Here is a 24,955-nt window from a genome sequence, read left to right as displayed (position 1 = left end):
ATTCAGAGCTTTTTGCAGACCTGAACTAACTAGCCTCCTAGCAACAGTGGCCTGGCTGTGCTGCAGCCACCAGAAGGAACTGAAGTCAGATAAGGGAAGGAGCATCTTGATTGTGAGGATGTGTGGGCCTTCGGGAATTGCTTTCCTAGGGTGGAAGTAGAGACACTTGGAGAGAATGGGAAAGGTTGGAAGCTCTCTTGGCAACTCTTGGTAGCTGCCCACGTGTGGTGGAGTCCACGTGTGACATCCCCTGTTGCCCTATTCCTGTTCCTCATAGCTTTCCTATGGCTCCAGCTCACCAGCCCTGTCCAACCGCCAGCGCTTCCCCACATTCTTTCGAACTCACCCATCAGCCACATTGCACAATCCAACCCGTGTGAAACTTTTTGAAAAGTGGGGCTGGAAGAAGATTGCCACCATCCAGCAGACCACCGAAGTCTTCACGTCGGTGAGGAGGACCTGAATAAATGGGCATTCACTCCAACTGCAGTGCAGAGAGATGTGACGTGGAATCCATTCCGGGGAAAGATCCTGATTCTTTATCACAAGAGAACACAAGGGGGTTAAGTGCATGTTCTTTTTATAGCTAGAGGAACGAACAAGCCTAATTTTCAGGATCCTCTTCAACTTTTTGGTTTTAGGGCTTTTTCCCCACTTGGATGCTTTGTTCTCCAGACAGGTAGTTCGCAAATGACCCAGGTCTATTAAAGTAGGTTCACTCCAAAGTCAGGACACAGTAAGGGAGAGAATATGTGATAGGAACCCAGGTAGCAGATTCCAGAGGTGCTCATGGGGGTGGTGGGTGGGTGTGAATGGGAATAGCAGGATGGAGCTGTGGAAGTGGGTACAGGCACAGAGAAGGAGGAGAGAGGGAGAGAAAGATGGAGACAGAGACAGAGAGCAAAGGAAAGGGAGAGGGAGAGAAAGAGAGGAGACAGTTGGAAAGACAAATATGTGAACATGGGTCAGGTAGCTGACTCAGAGAGATGCTGACAAACAAGGCGAGGTGGAAGTAGAGAGGAAACACATGATCTACCTGAAGAAGACAGTTGGCTTCCTCTCTTTTATTCTATTTTGAATCTTCTATTCACCCTTATGTTCAGCGGCCCTTTAATCTTCCCCTCAACTTTCTCTTAGTGATTCAGGACATTCTTCTGTGGTCCTTTTGTCTGTCTGCTCACTTGCCTCTTGAGATTGATATAATCTATATCAGATCCTGTCTTGTCTTTTCCTGGTTCCTCTGTTTCCTTTTCTCCTATTTTTGCTGTCAGTGGTAAGGGGGGGGGTGAGTGGGTGTGACTTGTGTGGACATAGAAGCTCAGGAGGGCTCGCCATACTCCATGCTCCTCCTCACTTGGGAGCTATATCCTGAGACTCCAGGTGCTTTCCTTTGAGCACTCTTGGACAGAGGATGTTGGAGGAAGAAGGTTCACACTGCTGCTGTTCCTTCATTGAATGTGCAGTCGCAGGTAAGATCTCTGGTCTTTGCCCACTGTGCACCCCATGTTTTCTCTGTTTTTCATTCCCACTCAAGACTCTGGACGATCTAGAGGAACGAGTAAAGGAGGCTGGAATTGAGATTACTTTCCGCCAGAGTTTCTTCTCAGACCCAGCTGTGCCTGTCAAAAACCTTAAGGTGGGGTGATTGGAATGGCAGGGTGACAGTGGTGGGTTGGAGAGGAGAGTCAGGTGGGGGAATGTTGGTTATATTATTTTTAAATTGAGATGTAATTGACATATAACATTGTGTAGGTTTAAGGTGTACAACATGTTGATTTGATGTACTTACAGATTATAGTATCACTACCACTGTGTTGGCTCATACCTCCATGACAGTCATCTCCTGGGGAAGTTTATCTCCATCTTTCAGTTGATATCCACCCCTTATTGAATAGAACTGTGCACTAAACACTTTGGGTCGGGAAATCATAGCTGTAAGAGCACTTGGCTTAGCCCCTCCAGCATTCCAGATATACTTAGCACTGTTTCTCTCTCCATTCTGTAGCGCCAGGATGCCCGAATCATCGTGGGACTTTTCTATGAAACTGAAGCCCGCAAAGTTTTCTGTGAGGTGGAGTTGGAATCTGAAGAGGGAGGGGGACTGGGTGGATTCTTTGCCTTGGGTGTGTCATGGGATCTCTCTCCACGTCTCTGCTTAAGTTGATAGCAAATGGTATGAGGTGTTGATTAATATGATGTCCCCATCTGTTGGCTTTGACTCCATCTCTTAGCTTCTCACACACATGGCACAGATCTTATTTTCCTTTTACTTTGTATTTCTGGCGGAGCCTGTGGATCCTGTCATTCCTTACTGGCTATGAAAGGCCACTTGAAAATAGAGGCTAGGGAAGAATTTAGGAGGAGGAGTAGAGCCTTTCCTACCACCTCACCAAGACTTGTAGATTTCTCTTTTCAGTTCTGTGCTCTTCTCTGATTCCTAAGAGGCTGAATAGTGACAAGTGAGATAAGAAAAAAAAAGAAAGGAACAGAGACTCAGTCCTCCTCCTTCTTTGTATTTAGGTGTACAAGGAGCGGCTCTTCGGGAAGAAGTATGTCTGGTTCCTCATTGGGTGGTATGCTGACAATTGGTTCAAGATCTATGACCCGTCCATCAACTGCACAGTGGACGAGATGACTGAGGCAGTGGAGGGTCACATCACCACTGAGATCGTCATGCTGAACCCTGCCAATACCCGCAGCATTTCCAACATGGTGAGATTGTGAGAACTGAGTTAGAAGCTGGTACTTGGGCAGGTGGGGAGGACTGAGGGAGCCTCAAAGGGGAGGGGAACAGGTGTGGAGTTCGGAGATACAGAGGGGCAAGGGGCCTTTGAGGTTCTTTTTACATCGAGAATCCCCTTTGAGGTTCTTTTTGCATCGTATTTCCATGGATTCCACTTCTGCTCTGACTGCCTTGGGCAGGGAAGAGAGGAGATGAGAGTGGTGTAATGAGTAGAAAGGCTGTTCATGGAAGCAAGGAGCAGTTAGCAAGAAATGAAATGAGGGAGAGTTATTAATGATAACTTATCGATAGGTGCTGTATACATAAGCACACCTTTACAGGAGCAGTGTTCCTGGCCAGAAATATATTTTATTTTCTTGGTGATTTTAGAGCTTTTTGATACTAACTACTTAAAAAAATTTTTTTACATTGATTTGAGGCAGGGTGGAGAGAGAGAGAGAGAGAAAGAGAAAGGAACATCAATTTGTTCACTTATTTATGTGCCCTGGCTGGGGATCAAACCTGTAACCTTGGCATAGCGGAATGGTGCTTTAAACAACTGAGATACCTGGACAGGGTGTTTTATATTCACTTCTGGTTGATGCTCCATTAGCTTGGCTCTTCCTGATGGTTTTTAAATGATCTTATAATTTTAGATGTAAAGGAGACTTTTGAAATTATTTAGCTCCAGATAGCTGGTTAGTGACAGACCTAGAGCTAGAAGACACATCCTCTGATTTAGGAAGGCTGAGGCAGCCTTTGCAGGTGTGGGGCGCAAGTGAGCAGGGTATGAGGGGAAGAAGCACTACATCTTAGGGAACACGGAACCTTGGATGAGCTGGATAAGGCTACTTGTGTGTCTGCTTACTATACCAAGGGCAGCCCCAGGTCTGGAATACCTGCTTTGGACAGGTTGCTAGGAGTGAGCTAATGGTTATAAAGCCCTCCAATTATCTCATTAAAACAAAGTTGTAGTAATAATTGCTTTTGTGTAGTAAACCAGAAGCTTGCATACATACTTTCAGTGATCCTCACAGCAATACTCTGATGTAGATTTTTCATTTCCATTTTATAGGCTAGGAAACTGAGACTCAGAGAGGTTAAGTTACTTAATTGTCCCAGGTCATGAAACTACTGCATGGTCAGGCTGGAATTGAACCTAACTGAATCTGAGTCCAAACAACTCTGCCCTCTTCACCTTCCATGGGAAACCATGAAGTCAGACTAAAAAATTTTAACTTTTATGGGCTAACACAGTTTAAGTGTTGGCAATTTGTGAATAAGAGAGAAAGAAGAGTCAGGAAATTTATTCCGGCAATGTGTTGTGATGAAGGGCCAGTCATTTGCTATGTGGGCTCTGATTATGGATACTATCCTGGGACATTCTAAGGGACTCTATAGGTAAGGTATTTTGGTTGAAAATACGTTGGAACAATTCTGGAAGGTCACTTGATAGGTGAGTCATCCTCAAGAACCTAGGGAAGTGATGTTGAAAAGGCTTGTTGGTGCCGTGAGCCCAGGACCTTAGTGTTGTGGCTTCTTCCTCTTACCAGGGAGCTAGAGGAGCCCCACACAGGAAGCAGGGATGTGGTTAGGGGTACAGAGGGACATTTGAGCAGAATGAATTAGATAGAGGCCTCCTTCTGACTCTTGGTTTCTAGAGAAAAATGTTGCCTGCCTTTGAGCTCATAGGGCTTCTAGTGACACCAGGCAAGCTCAGTAACCTAAAATGCCAGGGGCAAAAGCCAAGATTTACCAGAGGGTAGAAGCAGCCTTAACAGTTAACTAGAGGAGAGATTATAGGTCCAAGAAAAGTAGATCAGAAGCAAGGGTTGGTCTTAGGTGCCCAGAGCCTTGATAATTTAGAAAAGAAGCAGACTTGCCTTTCTTTACTCTACAAGGATGGCCTTAAGTTTAGATTAATAGTTCTGAAAGTTTAGCTTCTATCAGAATTACCTGGAAGGTCAGTTAATAAGGGAAAAGGGCCATTTCCATTAGAAGCTCTGATTCAGGGGTAGGCCTGGGTTTAGGGTTACATTTTTGACAAGTTCTCTGGGGAAATTGATGCTTCTGAGGACTCTTGGTTAGAGCAGTGGTTTACAAACAGAGCTTGCAGTATCTAGGGACAATTTTGGTTGTTACATCTGCTGTCTAATGGGTAAGCCAGTGATCCTTCTAAAACACCCTACAATGTACCAGACAGTCCCCCACAACAAAGAGTTATCCTGCACCACATGTCAGTAGTGCAGATACTGAGAAACCCTGGCTTAGAGAAAGAGAGTTTAGGAGTTAGATGTGGGAGAGTGGGCTAGAGGGGCTCTGGAGAAAGGTTATAGCTCTGGGCTAGAGGGGCAGGTGGGTGGTGGGGGTAAGAATGTGAGTAAAATGAGCAAATTCTGACTGGATAAAGGTCCCATCAGATCTGGGGACAATATAAAATAAAAACCCGCAGGCCTGCAAACCAAAGAGTCACTGGTTCGATTCCCAGTCAGGGCACATGCCTGGGTTGTAGACCAGGTCCTCAGTAGGGGGTGGGTGAGAGGTAACCACACATTGATGTTTCTTTCCCTCTGTTTCTCCTTCTCTCCCCCTCTCTCTAAAAATAAATAAGTAAAATCTTAAAAAACCCCAAAACCTACCTCAGTGTACGTATTTTAGATCACTGTTGAGCATTCATTCTCACATATAGAAACAGCCAGACAGAGCTGGGAAAGAGTTACTGTCATAAATTTGCAGTTAGTTAATTCATTAATTTCTGTGGATTATGGAATTTTTATTGTTCTGTTTTTCTTAAACTGCCTAATAACATTTCCATTTGAAAATTGACAGCTCTATATTTGCCAACCCAAGGGGGAAGATGTTTTTGTTTACTTTAGTTATGCAGGGGTCAGTTGGTGGCACCAGATGTGAGGGTGGCATCATGCAGGGTGGATGAGTCCTCCCCTAGTGTAGCATTTACTTTGAACTGCAGATTAGTTAGACTTGGTGGCTGAAGGACTACTCAGAAAGCCTCAGCCTGCCCTGGCCAGGTAGCTTAGTTGGTTAGAGCATTGTCCTGATACACCAACATTGTGGGTTTGAACCCTGGTCAGGGACCATACAAGAATCAACCAATGAATGCATAAATAAGTAGAATAACAAATCCATGTTTCTCTCTCTCTTTCCCTCTCTAAAAAAAAATCATCAAATTAAAAAAATTGTAAAAGAAAAAGAAAGCCTCAGGCTCACTGCTGCTTGTTCAGTAGATGCTCTAGAAGAGAGATGTTTCAGCTTACAGAAGCAGTGTCGGGCGGTTGGGAAGAGTCGCGACCTTGATGTCAGGCTGCCTGGGTTTGCATGCTGCTATGCACTAGCAGTACTTCAGACAAGTTGAACTTTTCTGGGCCTCAGTTTCCTTATCTCTAGAAAGGGCCATAAACCTCATTAGATTATTTAAGGATTAAATAAGTTGATACATGTATCTTAAAAAAGTGCCTGGTACATTGTATGAACAATATAAATATTAGCTGCTATTCTGTGTAGGGAGGGATGATATTAATGAGACATTTCAACAAAGGAATTAAGAGAACTTGGTGATTTGAAAGAATGTAAGCCCACAGGGATGTCTAAACTTTTGGTGTGTCTAGGCCACACTGGAAGAAGAATTGTCATCTTGGGCCACACATTAAATACATTGTGACATGTAATCACACAAAAAAATCTCATAATGTTTTAAGTCAATTTACAGTTTTGCATTAGGCTACATTCATAGCCATCCTGAGCCACTTGCGTACAGTGGGCTACAGGTTGTACACCCCTGCAGGTGATTCTAAGGATTTAATCTCATGTCCTGGGAAATGTTGGGGAGTGATGAAAATTGAGCTCAGTCTTAGATATTTTTTTTAATATTTTATTTATTTATTTTTAGAGAGGGAAGGGAGGGAGTTAGAGAAAGGGAGAGAGAAACATCAATGTGCGGTTGCTGGGGGTTATGGCCTGCAACCCAGGAATGTACCCTGGCTGGGAATCGAACCTGGGACACTTTGGTTCCCAGCCCGCGCTCAATCCACTGAGCTACGCCAGCCAGGAGATATTTTTAATTGGAGATATAGGATTTAAAACACCAAGCTGGATTATAGAGCTCAGTAATAGTGACAAAGATGAAGCTGAGAGACAAAAAAATCATGAAGATGTGAATTTACAAAAATATAACTTGCTTTATACCCACCGTTTTATATATGTGTTATTTCATCATTATAATAACTCTTCAAGGTAGTAGTATTCCCATTTTAAAGCCGAATAAGCAACTACTAAGGTTTAGTAACTTGAGAGTAATAGCAGGTAAATGAATTAGTTAGAATTGGAATTCATGCACCTATATTTATACATCCAATGAACATTTAAAAAACACTTTATTGTTTTTAAAGCAGCTCAAGTCCACAGCAAAATTGAGAGGAGGGGGCAGATATTTTCTGTATGCCCCCCTGCCCTTATACATGTATAGGTTCTCTCATTATCAACATTCCACAGAGTAGTTACAATTGATGAACCTACATTGATACATCATTGTCACCTATAGTTTACATGAGGGCTCATTTTTAGAGTTATACATTTTTTAAGTATATTTTATTGATTATGCTATTACAGTTGTCCAGGTTTTTTTCTTCCCTTTATACTCCTCTGCCGTGCACTACCCCTCACTCCAGGATTCCCAGCTTTAGTTAATGCCCATGGGTCCTACATATAAGTTCTCTGGCTTCTCCATTTCCTATACTGTTCTTATCCTCTCCCTGTCTATATTGTACCTACTAGTTATGCTTCTTACTCCCTGTTCCTTTTTCCCCCAATCTCCGCCCTTCCCTACCCCACTGATAACCTTCTATGTGATCTCCATTTCTATGACTCTATTCCTATTGTAGTTGTTTGCTTAGTTTGTTTTTGCTTTTGTTTTTTTTTTTAGGTTCAGTTATTGATAGTTGCATTTGTTGTCATTTTACTGTTCATATTTTTGATCTTCTTCATTTTCTTAGGTAAGTCCCTTTAACATTTCATACAATAAGGTCTTAGTGATGATGAACTCCTTTAACTTGACTTTATCTGAGAAGCACTTTATCTGCCCTTCCATTCTAAATGAAAGCTTTGCTGGATAGAGTAATCCTGGATATAGGGTCCTTTCCTTTCATGATTTTGAATACTTCTCTCCAGCCCCTTCTTGCCTGCAAGGTTTCTTTTGAGAAATCAACTGATAACCTTATGGAAATGCCTTTGTAGATAACTGTCTCCTTTCCTCTGGCTGCTTTTAAGATAATCTCCTTATCTTTAATCTTGGGTAATGTAATTATGATGTACCTTGGTGTGTGCTTCCTTGGATCTGACTTCTTTGAGACTCTCTGGGCTTCCTGGACTGCTGGAAGTCTATTTCCTTTGCCAGATTGGGGAAATTCTCCTTCATTATTTGTTTTAAAAAGTTTTCAATTTCTTACTGTTCCTCTTCTCCTTCAGGTGCTCTTATGATTCAGATGTTAGAATGTTTAAAGTTGTCCTTGAGGTTCCTAAGCCATTCCTTATTTTTTTGAATTCTTGTTTCTTCATTCTTTTCTGGTTGGGTATTTCTTTCTTCCTTCTATTCCAAATTGTTGATTTAAATCCCAGAGTCCTTCCCTTCACTGTTCGTTCCCTGTATATTTTTCTTCATTTCACTTTGCATAGCCTTCATTTCTTCCTTTGTTTTGCAACTGTACTCAGTCATTTCTGTTAGCATCCTGATTACCAGTGTTTTGATCTCTCTATCTGATTGGTTGGCTATCCCTTTATTGCTTAGTTCTTTTTCTGGGGTTTTGACCTGTTATTTCATTTGGGCCATATTTCTTTGTCTCAGTGCACCTGTTATGTTGTAAGGGGTGGAGCCCCTTACCATTGTTCCAGGGTGGGGCAACCCACTTCGCTTTGTTGTGGTACTATCTGTGGGGGAGTGGTCAGAGAGGGAACAATGCTGCTTGCTTGGCTCTCCCCCGCTTTCAGTCACTTCCCTCACTTCCCACAAGCAGATTGTGCCCTTTTAGGTTCTGATTCCTGGGTGGGTTGGCTTGTGTGTGTTCTAGGATCCTGTGGGCCCCTCCAACAACCTCTCCTGTGAGAGTGGGAGTTTCTCTCACCGCCACTGCAACCCTCACAAGTTTTTATAGCCAGATGTTTTGGGGCTTTAGTTTCCCACACTGGAACTTTGGGTTGTGCTGTCTGTCTCGCTCCCCAGTTGTTCCTCCTGGCCTATCTGCATGTGAATGTGGGATATCCTAGTCCAGTAGCTGCTGCCTTGCCTGCCCTGGTCTGGCAGCCACTGCTCTTCATGCACCCTCGTTGCTCCAGCTTCCCATCTCCTCCTTACCTACCAGTCTGGGTGAATGTTTCTTCTTTAACTTCTTGGTTGTTGGACTTCCATACAGTTTGATTTTCTGGCAGTTCCAGTTATTTTTTTTTTAATCGGTTGTTGTCTTTTTGGTTGTGAGGAAGCAAAGAGTATCTACCTATGCCTCCATCTTGGCTGGAAGCCTCTGGAGTTATACATTCTGAGATAGATAGATATATAGTCTGAGATATATATCTATATATCTATATCTATATCTATATCTATATATTCTTTCTGACAAGTCCAGCCATTGTTAATGTAATGAGAGTGGTTTATGAGACATCAATGTAACCTGGTAGGCATGGGGAGTGGACTGGATTGTGCAGGCATGAATAATGGCAACTTCACTTTACTAGTCAGTGGGAGCAGTAGATGCTGTTGAGTGAATATGTGTACTGTGTGGCTATCACATTCAAAATGACAGAGCAAGTAGAGCAATGAATCTGTATTAAATTTTGCAATAAATTTGAACATTCCTCCATGTAAACTATTTGGATAGTTCAGAAGGCCACAGCTATGGACAACTAGTGATTGACAGCTTCATCGTGACAATGTACCCACACATGTATCATATCTCGTATAGAGTATTTTGGCAAAACATCAAATCACCCAGGTGACTCAGCACCCCTAGAGCCCAAATGTGGTACCCTGTAACTTCTGGCTTTCCCCAAAATTAAAACCTTTGAAAGAGAAGAGATTTCAGATTGTTGATGAGATTCAGGAAAATATAACCTGACAGCTAATGACAATTGGAAAAACTGTGGGAAGTCCCAAGGTGCCTACTTTGAAGGGGACTGAGGTGTCATTGTCCTATGTACAATGTGTCTTGTATCTTGTTCAATTAATGTCTCTATTCATATTACATGGCTGGATACCTTCTGTACAGACCATATATGTGTATGTGTGTGTGTATCTGTGTGTATATGTACACATATTTATATCCATCATTATAGTATCATATAGAGTATTTTCACTGCCCTAATTCAATGGATATCCATTATCAACTGAGCATAATGCTCAGTTCTGAGGCTAAGGAGAGGACCAGAACCTGATCCTGTCCTTAAGGATAATAAAGTACAGGCCTATCTGTTTTGAAAGCCCAGGCTGTTTCCGCTGCACCACAACTGCCTGTCCTTTGCATTTTCCACTCCTTTGTGTCTCCAGAAAGTTGAATAGAAAGAAAAATGAGCAGGGCATGGGGAATGGATATTTTTACCTGTTCTTCATTTGTCTCGTCATTTCTTTATAGAGTGTGTGTATGTTAATATATTCCAAATCTAAATAGAGGGTGTAGTGCCTGTGTCTTACTTGTGCCTTGCCATGAGGTGGCTACTGAGCCTTTCTGTGTGTGGTTTCTGGGGTGTAAGGAAGGGCAGGTGTGATTTTCTATATTATGGAAGACATTTTGAAAAACTTAAAGCAATTTGCCTATGGTCATTTAGCTAAGTAAGGTTACTACCAAGTATAGAAATTCAGATCTGTCAACCTATTTCATGACAGAGTTAAAGGAGCTGTCATTCTATTTAGCTTTCTTGGAAAAATAAGGTTTAGGGTTGGGAGCAAGCGTTGTGAGTAGGAATTGAATAACAGGCTTTAAAAATGTTAAGGTTATTTCCACAGTACTCAGTCTTCTCAAAACTATCTAAGAGTCAGTGACCTGAAAGCACATGAGGATGAAAAGTCAAAACACTAAAGAAAAATCTTCCAGGCTGACAAGTAGATGAAAAAGGTGTGGTGCCACCTTTTCTGAGATCGTTCAGAATTGGAGGAGCTGTTTGGTCCTAGGTCAGTTCCGTTGGGAAGGTCTGAATGAGAGCACAGTGTTACAGCTCTCCGTGGGAATATCCATTCTCTTGCTTTTCTCTATCTCTACTTTTTATCTTTTGCCATTTATTATGCAAAGTGTCTATTCTTTAACAACTCTGCAGTTCTGAGCTAGCTGCTATGCACACTAAGACCATTGGACCCAACTAATCTCTGCTCTGATCTAGTATAGCTTCTGATATAAGACAGACACTTGGGTATGGTCATAGTTAAAGATGTACATGTACATGTGCTCGACATGACAACATGAACTTAAACCATCTAGTCAAGTCATAATGTCAGAACCAGAATCATATGCCACCACCCATTCCCTATCACACTCTAATTCTTTCCTCCTCAGACATCCCAGGAGTTTGTGGAGAAACTGACCAAGCGACTAAAAAGACACCCTGAGGAGACAGGTGGCTTCCAGGAGGCACCCCTGGCTTATGATGCTATCTGGGCCTTGGCACTGGCTCTGAACAAGACATCTGGAGGGGATGGCCGCTCAGGTGTGCGCCTGGAAGACTTCAACTACAACAACCAGACCATTACTGACCAAATCTACCGGGCAATGAACTCCTCATCCTTTGAGGGTGTCTCTGTGAGTTCCAGGGACTTCTTCACACTCTTCTGTCCTCCCACTGAGAGAGAGATACCCTCTCCTGGAATCGTGTGTTCTCTATCTGTTACCTCCTAATAATCAGTGTCAGACCAAGGAAGTAGGGACCCCCAAACCTGAAAATCCACCAGGGATTAGAAGGCGAAAAGGGGTCTGTTCTATTTCTTTCAGTCCCATCCCTCATTTCTTTTCAGTCCAGACATTGATGAGTCACATAAGAATCATAGGATTTTGAAAGAGGAAACAGATCATCTCCTTATTTCTTTTAAAGTGGGGAAATTAGCATCTAGAGGGATTTGGTGACTTGCTCAGGTCACACAGCCATAAGCCAGGTCTCCTGGTGCTCCCTCTACCTGGGGATTTATCCCATTCCTATCTATCTCATGGGTGAAGTTTTTCTAAAGAATAGCGATTCTGAAATCTAGGGTATGAGTATCTGGGGTATGTCCTATATGCAGGCAAATGCCATAAATAGAATTCATTCTGAAGCTCAATTAACATAAAAAAACCTAAGGATTCAAAGAGTCTTTGATGTTCTCTTTCACTCTTGCCTTTGTCCTCTTTGCCTTCCTGCTCATGTTCTTCTCCCTCAGGGCCATGTGGTGTTTGATGCCAGTGGCTCTCGGATGGCATGGACACTTATTGAGCAACTCCAGGGTGAGCACAGGGCCATAAGTTGGGGACATGGGGACCATAGGGTGGGGGCATGGGGAGCAGCTGGAGCTGGTCTAGGACACCAGATGGTATCACAAGTCAGCCTGAGTGCCTCTCCACCTCCTGCCTTCCTCTTTTGACTGTGTTCATCAATCTTTAATAATAATAATAAACAGTAAAAACAACTCATATATGGGTAGATTTCTTTGAGCAGCAGTGGTTGTGTTCTTGAAAAGTGGCATGCACTTTGCAAACAGCCTCTGTGTCTCCATTGGCTTTGATTTTTTTAAAAAGATTTTGTTTATATTTAGAGAAAGGGGAAGGGAGGGAAAAATAGAGGGAGAGAAACATCAACGTGTGACTGTCTTTTGCATGCCCCCTAGGTCCCCTGGGGACTTGGTCCACAACTGAGGCATGTGCCCTGCCTGGGAATTGAACTGGCTTGCAGGGCAGCATTCAATCCACTGAATCACGCCAGCCAGGGCTGGCTTTATTTTTAAAAATATTTTATTTATTTAATTTTTTTAGAGAGAGAGGAAGGGAGGTAGAGAAACATCAGTGTGTGGTTGCTTCTCATGTGCCCCCAACTGAGGACCTGGCCCACAACCCAAGTGTGTGCCCCAACTGGGAATCAAACTGGTGACTCTGGTTCGCAGGCCAGCTCTCAATTCACTGAGCCACACCAGCCAGAGCCTGGCTTTGATTTTAATTGAAGAAATTTCCTTTTGGTAGCTTGGGTTGCGGGGTTAATGACCTCTCCCTTGCATACCCATGGACTCAAGGAAAGTTGAATCTAGGAAACCTACTATTTTTAAAGAGAATTTATAGAATTTTCTTGCTATGTGAGTAACCATTCTGAATATTTCTTCAGTATGTGCAGTTTGCCTTTCTAGGTTGTATTTTCTTATAACGTAGCACAATTATGTATTTGAAAAACTGTGAGTTAATTTTTCAACTCCACCACATTCACCTTCATAGCACGGTCAAGAGAGCTGTTTCTTGGCTTCCTATGAAAAGTTTCTTTCTTCCTCCTACCTCCCACAATCTCTCAGTTCCCTTTTGTATCTCAGACAAGAGGGAATGGACTTCAGCCATGGTGAAAGGGATGTGAGTTGACTTTTGATGGAAAAGTCAGGGTAACTGGGACAGTTTTAGAACAGAAATCTTAGGAGTGACTGAATTTTACTTTGTGACTCTTTAAGGGGCAGGTACAACTTACTTAAGGAATTAAAACCCAAGCCAACCAACATAAAATAAATTTATAAAATTAAAAGGAAAGCCACTGGGAAAATAATTCTGTGATTCTATCTATCATGAGAGGGAGAATAAACAAATGTTTAAAGCTTTAAAACTAGAATCAAAGTGAGACATTTTGCTAAGAGAGGCGTGGGGCAGTGGAATGAGTGGCAGACACATGGTGGAACCTTCTTTGCTGAACAACTTTACATGTATAAGATTGACTTGTGGGACCCACTTTACGCTGCTTTTAAGTCAGGTTACTTATTCATGTGACCCCTCAGATCCTTGCAAGTTATCTTTCAGGGGCTCAGGTGAAGAGAAAATCAGATACAACCATAGAAAGCTACATTAGGAAAGTAGAAAGTTGGGAAATGCCCATGATCTGATCTTCAACCTGTGGTCACTCTTTTTATTGTCATCTGTCCAGGTGGCAGCTACAAAAAGATTGGCTACTATGACAGCACCAAGGATGATCTTTCCTGGTCCAAAACAGATAAGTGGATTGGTAAGTAGATCCTATTTTATTTCCTTTCATCCCCTCTGTACAATCATGGAAAGGGTCATGCATTTGAATGCAGGTGGGGTGGTAGCTGCCATTAAGTTGAAATGCTCCAGAGAATGGACCAGGAGCTGGGGTTCAGAGAAAGGAAATAGAATCTCCAAGACGCGGGTAGGGGAGACTGGTGTATTTGGAAACAGAATAGACAGTTGGTAGCATTCACTATTAAAAGCAGTGGGTCAGAGGCAGGGTGGGAAAGGGAAACTCCATTGGGTGTCCCAGATGTTCTGGTGCCTTGATATGTCAGGCTTCAGTTGCCTCTTTATCTCTGAAGAAAACAATTGCTTAAACTATAGGAAGGATAGAAATCGTCTTCTACTAAAATGTGCATTATAAAAGGGGAAAGTAACCAATATTTCTTTGCTTGGTGGGCTAAAATAATAGGAAATGGGAAAGATACTAACAGTAGGCAAAAGGAAGGTCTTCCTGGTAAAATAAAGGCTTGACATTTGAAGAATGGAGGGAGGCACAACCATGGGAGACCCCTGCCACTCACCTGCCCAGTTGGAGTCTAGTAGCTCCCATCCCTGCTGGAATTCTGAAATGTTTTATAATTTGAATGTAGGGCAGTGTTCTGTACAGCTATAAATGCTGCATGGCCTAAATTACACTTACACTTTTCCCCAAGCTAACCAAATTAAAAACTACCCCCCCCCCCACCCCGCTCTGCAAACTCACAAATTTAAGCTTCCTCTTAGTGCTTGGTAATAACTGAAAAACACCTTTGGGAATACCAGCCTGTCAGAGTTAAAAATCATAGATTAGTTTTTGTTTCTTCTTTTCCTAAAGTTAGGAGGGCAGACTAGATACTTGGGGGCTCTTTAGCTTTATGATTTTACAATCATTAAGTTTTTTTGCAGCTTTTGATTTAAGTCATAAGAAACCTCATCATTTTCTCAGCTCTCCCCTTATTTCCATTCCCATTTTCCTTTCCTGCAAGAAAAACAAAAAACAAACAATAACAAAAAAAGACTATAACTTTGGTGACACATCTCAGCCTTTGTCAGCCTCTAGTTCAGACATGTACTCCATTTTCCGATCGCTTCTCTCATTGTCCCTTGAGAGGTTTGCACCCGCAGCAGCACTGCTCAGGGCACTTAGGTCTCCTGTCCTCACAGCCAAAGAACTGAGTGTCCACCAGCGGCTCTGTCCATTGCCTTCCCCCTATCCCACCTTCATTCTTTCATCCCCCTTCCTTTTCTTTCCCTTTCTCCCCCTCCCCCTATGCCATAGGAGGGTCCCCCCCTGCTGACCAGACCCTGGTCATCAAGACGTTCCGCTTCCTGTCACAGAAACTCTTTATCTCCGTCTCGGTTCTCTCCAGCCTGGGCATTGTCCTAGCTGTTGTCTGTCTGTCCTTTAACATCTACAACTCCCATGTCCGGTAAGTGTATCTTCTGGTGATTTTCTTGTCCTTTCTGCCTCTCCAAGATAATGATCATTGAAGGGAGTGAGAATCAAACCTGTGTAACTTCTAAGCCATATATCATTGAGGTTTTTACACTGTCCTACTGCTTTCTTAATGATCACTGAGCACGAAAGGGGGGAAACCAACTAGAACTCCCATCACTGCTTCAAAGCAGCTAACTGTGCAGGCAACACAGTGCAGGGCTCCAGATAAAATGTTTGTGAAGGGAAGCGCTCTGTAAGTCCATGCATAGCCCCTGACCAGTCATCTTTCTCTCAAGGCTCTGCCTCCTGCTCCAGGCCTGTCTTCCTTTGTCTGTGGCATTTGGAGAGCTGAGCCTCCCTTCAGAAGGGGGTGATTCTGCTCTTCTCTCTCTCCCTCCCTTCCTGCCTCTGCCCTAGTTATATCCAGAACTCACAGCCCAACCTGAATAACCTGACAGCTGTGGGCTGCTCGCTGGCATTAGCTGCTGTCTTCCCCCTCGGGCTGGATGGTTACCACATTGGAAGAAACCAGTTTCCCTTCATCTGCCAGGTGAGGGGGGCACAGATACCATGCAGACTTTGGCTGACACACCACTCAGGAGCACCTCCTGTGCTGTCTAGTTCCCTGCCTTTCCTTCTAATGTCACTGCTCTGATCTGTCTCGGTCTCTGCCCTATCCTTCTGTGCCTCCAGACACTTTTCATTCTGTAGCTCACTTGTTGGTTCCCAGGTTGCCATGGCATGCTTTGCCAAGAAGAAGAGAGGGTATTGAAGATGAAGGAAGGGGTCTGAACAAAGAAACAGTGATGGCTTGTCTTTGGTGTGGGGACTGAGAACAGGAACTGGGTTTCCTGTGGGAGCCTTAGTTGGCCTTGGGAAGGGTGCAGGGAGAAATGTGAATTGACAGCTGGGACAGTGAGGGGAAGGGACCACTGTTACACAGGGAGAGGCCCTATGGGACTCTTGGTACGTGAAAGATTATGCAGCTGTGGGGAAAGGCTGGTTTCAGCAGTGGTATTTGTGTGGTTCTATGTTATGCTGGTAGGAAACGCACACTGTTTTCCCTGCCCACCTTACTACTTCCCTTTCCTCTGCCCATTGCTTGTCTTCATGACTCTCTGCACAGGGCATTTGCACATACATGCACATTCCAGTCATTAGGAGTGGTGTCTTTCCAGTGAGACCAGAATGCAGTGAGGAGGCAGACAGTTTGCTGCAGTACAGTGTGACCGGTGTCTGAATAGGGATCTGTGCAAAGTGCTGTGGGAGCAAATGAGAGAGCAGCTTGGAGTGCTTGGGCAGACCTTAAAGAAGAGGTGATGTTTAAATATTGAAGGATGCACTGGATTTTGTCAGCTAGGAACATCATGTGACTAGCGAAGACACGAAAGACAGCAGACCAAAGGAGAGCCAGTTAAGCAGCATGGCTAGAGTGTGGGGCAGGCAAGGGCCTGGGAGCTGAGCCTGGAAAGATGAGTGAGACCATGCTGTAAACAGTCTCCTGCCATATTCTGAGATTTCTAGGCTGCAACCTTTAGGCACTGGGGAATGGTCAGAAGTGACTGGTTATTAAAACCAGGAGGTTTTAGCAAGATCACTTGGTGGCAAAGTAGAAGATGGATGGGAAGAATCTGTTGAAGGTAGGGAGCCCTTCCCCTATGGGCATTCCCCTCTTCCACTATCCCTGCTGGCTGCCTTTTGCCTGCATGGTCATCTGTCCCCTGCTGCAGCCCTGCCCTATTCTGCTCCTGCCTCTCTCCTTTCCTAGGCCCGCCTCTGGCTCCTGGGTCTGGGCTTTAGTCTGGGCTATGGCTCCATGTTCACCAAGATCTGGTGGGTCCACACGGTCTTCACAAAGAAGGAGGAGAAGAAGGAGTGGAGGAAGGTGAGCTGTTTGCCATCCCTCAGCCCCTGGTGCCTTGGCTGTCAGCTTAGTGGACTTCCCCTTATGTGCCTGTACTTTGTGTTTGCCCAGACCCTGGAGCCCTGGAAGCTGTACACCACGGTGGGCCTGCTGGTGGGCATGGATGTCCTCACTCTCACTATCTGGCAGATTGTAGACCCCTTGCACCGGACCATTGAGGTACCACTTGGGGTCAGAAGGCTGAGCAGTCACAGCCTTCAGGGCTGCATGTGGTCTTGAGGAGGAAAGCCCCTCTGTAGGAGAGTACTTTTCTGCCTTCTGCATGTCAGAGTTTTTCCTCCTTAGAAGCAGTTCCATCAGAGGCCTCTAGATTAATCTGAAGAATGGAAATGGTGGGGGGTCTGGGAAGGATTTGCACACTTTCCAAGCATCATGGAAAGAGGGGGAGTAAGCATTCCTAAGGTGTTTAGGTGAATGCTTTCTGGCCCAGAGTGGAACTTGGCCTCATCCTGGGGGTCTCATAGGAAAGGGGGCCGAGTTGGGAGTCAGGGACTGAGCAGAAGTGGGGGGGACAGGGGAGGATGACAACCATCTTTCCTGTGGCCTTATTTCTCCCTTAGACTTTTGCCAAGGAGGAACCGAAGGAAGATATTGATGTGTCTATTCTGCCCCAGCTGGAGCACTGCAGCTCCAAGAAAATGAATACATGGCTTGGTGTGTTATGTGGGGGACAGGCTGAGGGATGGGGCAAGGACAGTGGGTTTGGAGGAAGAAACATCTTTAGAAAAAGAGGAAGAGGTGAACGCAGTTTGAATGTCCTTTGCTGTCATGGGACTGAACTTTTCTGAGAGTAGGGGACAGTTGGTCTTTTGCCGGAGGGAGGATAGAGCCTAAAGAAGGCATAAGGCAAGTTGGGTCCAGCAGAAGCAGAGACCAGTGGGAGTAGCCTCACTCTCATCTTCAGACCTGACAGGTCTACATCTAGACAGCTCCCTAGAGTAAGACTAGGGGCATGGGTTTAGGTCCCTTCTAGCCTTTATAAAATTGCTCTGATCTGTGATCACAAATGGTATACCTGTCCCCAGTCTGAAAAGCTGTCTTCCCACCTTAAAGGTGAGAAGGCACTGTGTGGCCCAGGCCCTTGCCTGCCTAACAGCCGTTATTGACTATCGTCTTCCTGTGTGACATGGTTCCTAGTCCCAGGAGGAAGTGGTGAGGTGGGGGTGAACTGGGTAGACACTGGGGGCAGTGGACAGGGAGGAGTATGCTAGGTCAGATGGTTTGATTGGGGAGGAGGCTCCGTTTTCATTGGGGAACTATGAGAAGGATCCATGGTGGGTGACTGGCATAGAGAGGATGGGGAGTGAATGGGACCATGGAGGTCATGCTGCCTATGTGACCCTTTCCTGCTGTTGCAGGCATTTTCTATGGTTACAAGGGGCTGCTGCTGCTACTGGGTATCTTTCTTGCTTATGAGACGAAGAGTGTATCCACTGAGAAGATCAATGACCACCGGGCTGTGGGCATGGCCATCTACAATGTGGCGGTGAGCTGCCTGGACACTTGGCATTGACCCGAGCGTCTGACTACAGCAACCCAGATGGGGTGGCATGGGAAGGATCAGGCACTGGATCTTAGATCAGTTGGATGGAGGTCTTAAAGAGATTTTAAATCCTTCAGATTTGTAAAGTACTTTATAGTTTATAAAACACACACAGACACTACTTTATTAATCCTCACACAACTACCCAGTGAAGTGGATATTAGTGTCCACACAACATAGATGAGAAGGCAGAAAGAAAGAGGTTAAATTACTTGTCTGGGGTTCACAGGCTGGAATCTGAATTGAGAGTTCCTGCCAGATTGACTCCTCAGGACTCTGGGTATGTGTCCAGACAGCACGGGCACTCCTGCCCTGAGGGATGGGTTGACCTAGAGCTGTGAACTGCTTTCGGACAGTTTATTTGTGATTCTTTTTAAGCTAGAGTTGAGGATGATCCTATTTGGATCCTTTTCAAATGGAAAGTTCAACAGGAGCTTGACCTCATAGACTCTCTCCTGGGGAAAGAAAATCCTGGACCTTGTCTGAGCCTGCAGAGCTGAGACTCCCCAAACACACTGCCCCCAGGTCCTGTGCCTCATCACTGCCCCTGTCACCATGATCCTGTCCAGCCAGCAGGATGCAGCCTTCGCCTTTGCCTCTCTTGCCATCGTCTTCTCCTCTTACATCACTCTGGTTGTGCTCTTTGTGCCGAAGGTAAGCTCCTGGGTGTGCTTCTACCTTCCCCGTCCCTTCTTCTCAGGACTCTGCTCCCCTGTTCCCTTCCCCCTGTTTGGGGCTGAGCTTGTTCCTCTTATTTTCATTCCTTCCAGTTCTAACCCACCATCAGTCTATTGCTAACACAGTCCCTGCTTGGCCCTCCCATGCCCCAAACATTCTTCCCCAGATGCGTCGACTGATTACCCGAGGGGAATGGCAGTCGGAGGCTCAGGACACCATGAAGACAGGATCATCGACCAACAACCATGAGGAGGAGAAGTCCCGGCTGTTGGAGAAGGAGAACCGGGAACTTGAAAAGATCATCGCTGAGGTGTGCTGATGCAGGGTGCAGAAGGGGTTCAGGAAGCCCCATCACAAGAGAAACCTGCCTGGGAATGAGTGCAGCAGACTAGGGAAGGGAAGGGATAGGGCAAGGAGCAAGGATTCTGTGCCAGGTAAGATCCAGTGTTGGCCTTGTCAGGAGGTGAGGGTTCTGCTGGGCAGTGGTGAGCCTTCAGCAGCTAATGTTGAACATACCCTCCAGGAAAGGGGATGGGCAGGTGTCCATGGTGTCCACTGGGCCCCAGGCTGTGCAGTGACAGTGCAGGGCATATTCAAACTGGGTTGACACAAATCTGTATGAGATGTTGGAAGCAGTGTGCACTAACCTTTGCCCCCTTCCTCATTTTCTCTTTCCCTTTATTTCCCTGATCTTTTCCTTCAGTGGTACTCCCATTAATGCTCTTTTGGCTTTTCTTGTTCTTTCTGGATTTCTCATTTCAATTTCTTTTGTCCACCTACTTCTATATCCCCACCTCCATTTTTTTCTGTTGTCCCCCTTTCTCTCCCCCACCTTTCATGACTTCCCCTTCTCCCCATCTCCTAATTATTTTTTTTTCTTTCAGAAAGAGGAGCGAGTCTCTGAACTGCGCCATCAGCTCCAGTCTCGGCAGCAGCTCCGCTCTCGGCGCCCACCTCTGACACCCCCAGAAGGGCCTGGGGTCCTACCCAGGGGCCCCCCTGAGCTCCCTGACCGGCTTAGCTGTGATGGGAGTCGAGTCCATTTGCTTTACAAGTGAGGGGTCTGTGGGGAGGATAGGCCAGTAGGGGGAGGGATAGGGAGAAGCAGGGCTCCCTATCCCCAGATGGAAGAACAGACTGCCCCATTCCACCTCTTGTAAATAGAGCCCCTCTGTGACTCCTGAGGTTCTCTGGGTCTCCATTGCTCTGAGAACCAGACCCTTTTCTCTTTTATTCCTCCATATGATTTTATGTCACTACTTAGTAATCTAGTTGGTACCTCCTTGAAGCTTTTCACTCACTGGCTCCTTAGCAGCCTCATACACACACCTCTCCCTTCTGTACACTACCTCCCAAGATTGCTTCCTTGAGTTTTATGTTTTTCTGGGGCAATTAAAGGAGAGAAAATATGGGGAGATTTGGGAGCTGCTTCCAGTGGATAGTTGGTGAAAATTTTGAGCAAAGGAAGGCACCCCTGACTGTTGACATGGATAGATGGGACTATGGAGCAGGAGATGGTAACCGTTTCAGACTGTGGTATCTTTTGGGAAAGGATCTCAATAAACCAGTGAACAGTGTGACTTAGCACCTGTCCCTTACTGGGAACAGTGGACTTCAGTCCAACCACAGACACTTGGAGGGCTTCATAGCACTGGAAAGGCATGAAAGGGGAGGTGTATAAAGAGGTGTTTTAATGATCCTGTGAGGACTTAGCAGGACAAAGCAGGACATGCTCAGGGCTGCCATTGCTGAGTGATGGCATTAGTGGTTAAAAATGTGGAGTCAGACTACCAGAGTGTTAGGTTCTACAACATGCAAAAACTTCTGTATTCTGTATTCTCTAAGTTCTTATTTTTGAAGACAATAATTATCTTCCAGCACCACCACCACCATGCAGATTCTGGGTAAATGCTAGCCACTGTCATTGCTATTTAATGAGTTCTCTCACAGTGATTGACATGTATTGGGAGCCCAGAGCATGTAGCTGAACAGATGTGAGGACTCTCCTTGTTAGGAACTAAGAACAACAAAATGATGATTGCTAGGAGGTAGTGGATGAGCTGGCCCCTGAGTGTTTCCAAACTTAGAAGTCTTTGTCTAAGAACTCGTAGCATCTTGGAAGGATTTGCTATCCAAATAAAAAGAAAGTATTAAATGGCTATTGGAAAAAAATAAACAAATTTGCCTGGGACTTTTATAATTCTTCGTGTTCTCTTGGAGAAGTGCTTTTGCTTTATTTCTCTTTTTTTGAGAATTTTTATAAAGTTTATTTGAGCCAAAATGACAACATATGCCAGGGAGCAAGATCTCAAATGCTCCCTGAGACAGGTTTTTCTGAAGCTCAAACTTTCCCTTTCACACTGATTCTTTTAAGTGATTTTTGTAAAAGAGCTCAAGGGTTGAGTGGGCTATATCATTTCATTGTCCTGTTTCAGAGTCAGTTTCTGTAGTTCCATGAAAGCAATGGTCATTACCTCTTAGACCAGGTCTTCCACTCTGATAATCTGCCTTGGACCATTTGGACTTAATGTGAGGTTCCCCTCTTCCAGCCATGGAACATTCTCAAGCAAAGGGGAAGGAAGCCAATGGACTAGATGAGCCTTCAGCATAGACAATGAGCAGCTAGCTGCCTTCAGAAGCAGCAGGAGCTGTATATACCAGCCCTGGGTAGGACCTAAAAGATCAGAATTACCACTTTGAACTTTCTTTGCACTTAGGCCTAGTGTGTATTACAAAGGATGGAGTTTCTGTTGTGGCCAAGGCCAAATTGGACACTTTGTTGGCAGCAGTGTGAGACCATGCCACATGGCAGGGTTAGCGGAAGCTCCTGGTGGGTGGGGATCTCTGCTCGGTGGTGAGACTGCCACTCAGCAGGCTTGTGGGGAGTGACTCCCTTGGCGTCACCAGCCCTACCTGTGTCACCCTCAGGCTTCAGATCTCTTTCTGACTTTAGAGTGTCCTGGACTTGAGACTGCCTGCCAGTGTTTCATGGCCCTGCTCTACCCTGACAGACTCTTGTCTCCCTACCCTAGTCACTTTGGCATTTTGTGAGCACATTGATGCTCTGTTTTATCTTTTCATTTCAGTCAACGTGTTTTGATTGGTAAAGTTGCTGACAGCAGTGAGCAGAATGGCCTTTCATGAAGGTACATTTTCAAGGCGGAAGGTGAAGCCAGTAAGCAGGTAAAATAGATAAAGAAGATAGCTGGAGCAACCAGGATTTTTGGGCATCTTGTAATCATCAGCTCTGGTACCCAGGACACACCCTGAAGGTGTGTTCTTACCTGTTGTCTGGCGAGGAAACTGGCTCAGGGAGAGGAGGACTCTTGTCCAGGGTCACACAACTAATGAGGATTACAGCTGGCATTCATGGTGTATGTATTGTTACCTATTGTCTGTTACCCAAAACAAGCATTATCACAGTTACTGTGGGGCATCTGGAGTCATCTGAAGGGTGTACAGGTAGCTATCAGCCATCAGCTGAGATCCTCCAGTGGCCTTTCACTGTGGCCTGGGTTTCCTCATGACATGATGACTAGGTTCCAAAAGTGAGTGTCCGGAGAGAGAGAAAGATGAAAGGAGAGATCCAGCCAGGTTGTAGCCATCTCTTTTCTCTGACATAGCCTTGGAAGTCACATAGCATCACTTATGTGGAACCCCATGGTCTGGGCTGTCACAAGGCTGCATCTAGATTTGGGGGAAGGAAATACAGACCCCCAATCTCTTGATGAGATAAGCATCAATCACATTGTAAAAAGAGCACTGGGGATAGGTCATGGGGTCAGCCTTCTTTGGAAAAAATGATCTACCACGTGTGGTCTGCCTGCTCTGGAGCAAGTGTTCACTTTCCTTGGCCACACTGCTTGTCTAATGGCCAGTCTTGTCTCTTCACTGATTTTTAGCCTCTCTGGACACTTCGGGGCCAGCTGTTCTCCCACACCTAGCCCTTTCTGCAGCTGTGGCTCTTCCCATAGTCCTGTGTAGTTTCAGACCACTCTGGATGGACACCTTTTTCATTCACTCAGGGTTTTGAAGCAGGGAGTTCTGTTACTTTGCACTTCATGGTGTATTAACTGAAGGGGAATCAGGATGAGCTTCACGTCAGGTGATGCCCCAAACAAGTGATATTTGACATACTTGGCAAGTATGGCATCTACTTACCTGACTCACTGAAGCAAGAAAGGAAATTGCTAGACTGTTGAGGAAACATCCAAACCTATAGAGAATTTTTATGAGTTTATTTTAGCCTAAGTGTTGATAATTGCTAGGAAGCAAAATCTCAATGGATTGAGGAAATGCTCCAGAGAATGGGAGTTTTACACATTATTTTATACATTGGATTCAAAGGAGTAGACAGGGTTACATGAAATCTGTTGGGGACAAGGGAGGTGGGAGAAAGCAAAGCAGGACAGTTGTGATTGGATAAAGAGTAAAATGCAGACATTTCTTTTTACATTGGTGGGCACAGGATAGTTAATGATATTTTTAGCACATAGAGTTGGTATGTGGGGAATAAGATAACGATGAGAGGTTTCATGGTTTCTGCTTAGGTATGGTGGGTGTGCCTTGAGGGATCTGGAAAAAGGGAAAAAGAAGATTACTCTGAAATTCCAAAGGTAGTTTTTATGTAACCCCTTTTTCAGCCACAAAACTCTCGTGGAAGATAAACCCCCAGCACCACTGGCCCACGTGATGAAACACTGAGGCCTATGTGAGCCAGGCACTCTGCCAGGGCCTGATACAGTCAAATTAAGGAGACAGACATGCTGAAGTCACTCTCCAGTGGCATGTAGAATGCCTTCTCCAGGTGTGTGTAGAGGGGAGGGGAGGAAAAATAACCTTTTCTCTTTACCCATGTTGGGTTGTCCAGCTGTAGCCCTCTAAACTAGACTGGCAAAAGACAGATTAGTAACAGAAACAGAGAAGTTTATTAACAGGTATGCCACACATATACATATGGTAGCACCCAGTGATGAGTAATCAATCCAAAGGAGTGGTTAGAATTGGGGCTTCTGTACCATTTTAGGCTAAACAAAGAAAAAGGGTTTGGGCTTCCAGGCAGTGGAGGCAAGTAATGTGAAGGTGATCAGGAAAAGTGAACAAAGGTCCTTTAGAAAGGACTGAAATAGATTTTAAGTCAATGCCTTCTTCCTGCCATAGGACATGCAGGCACCTTTACAAATGTAAATTTCCTTTACTAAAGAAAAGCTTGTGCCTTGTTTTTAGAGCTTTTCCTGAATATGCAGGTTCTCAATAACCTTTAGCTCCACATGCCAAAGAAGCCTGTTTTGGGGTGGTATATTCTGGTACTCTAGGGTTGAGTGATTAATTCTGCAGGGGGGAAACCAGGAAGGCTGGCTTCACTGGGGGTAGGAGGGATTCAATAGGGTTTGGGCTAGCCATGACTCAGTGAGCCCTCCAGAAGGAACTGGTG

General features: G+C 44.9%; 1 protein-coding gene across 6 annotated transcripts in view; it reads left to right on the top strand.

Annotated features, from left to right (window-relative positions):
* Positions 1-21,721, top strand: part of GABBR1 (gamma-aminobutyric acid type B receptor subunit 1) — a 30,917-nt gene extending 9,196 nt beyond the window's left edge. For 2 of the 6 annotated variants that reach the window (XM_028508383.2, XM_036023726.1), the window contains 16 exons: positions 278-448; positions 1,535-1,636; positions 2,006-2,071; positions 2,521-2,712; positions 11,272-11,514; positions 12,126-12,189; positions 13,853-13,930; positions 15,218-15,368; positions 15,794-15,926; positions 17,145-17,261; positions 17,352-17,459; positions 17,861-17,954; positions 18,659-18,786; positions 19,369-19,497; positions 19,688-19,831; positions 20,406-21,721. In XM_028508383.2, the coding sequence (XP_028364184.1) occupies positions 278-448; positions 1,535-1,636; positions 2,006-2,071; positions 2,521-2,712; positions 11,272-11,514; positions 12,126-12,189; positions 13,853-13,930; positions 15,218-15,368; positions 15,794-15,926; positions 17,145-17,261; positions 17,352-17,459; positions 17,861-17,954; positions 18,659-18,786; positions 19,369-19,497; positions 19,688-19,831; positions 20,406-20,579 (2,094 nt within the window). In that variant the 3' untranslated portion in view covers positions 20,580-21,721. The remainder of the gene's footprint in view (positions 1-277; positions 449-1,534; positions 1,637-2,005; positions 2,072-2,520; positions 2,713-11,271; positions 11,515-12,125; positions 12,190-13,852; positions 13,931-15,217; positions 15,369-15,793; positions 15,927-17,144; positions 17,262-17,351; positions 17,460-17,860; positions 17,955-18,658; positions 18,787-19,368; positions 19,498-19,687; positions 19,832-20,405) is intronic. The other 4 variants (XM_036023728.1, XM_036023729.1, XM_036023727.1 and 1 more) reach the window with 3 other exon arrangements.
* The last annotated feature ends 3,234 nt before the right edge of the window (positions 21,722-24,955 follow it).

This window comes from Phyllostomus discolor, chromosome 4 (genome assembly GCF_004126475.2).
Source record: "Phyllostomus discolor isolate MPI-MPIP mPhyDis1 chromosome 4, mPhyDis1.pri.v3, whole genome shotgun sequence".
NCBI lineage: Eukaryota > Metazoa > Chordata > Mammalia > Chiroptera > Phyllostomidae > Phyllostomus > Phyllostomus discolor.
Note: the sequence above shows the minus strand (reverse complement) of the source record. Positions and strands in the feature narration are given on the sequence as shown.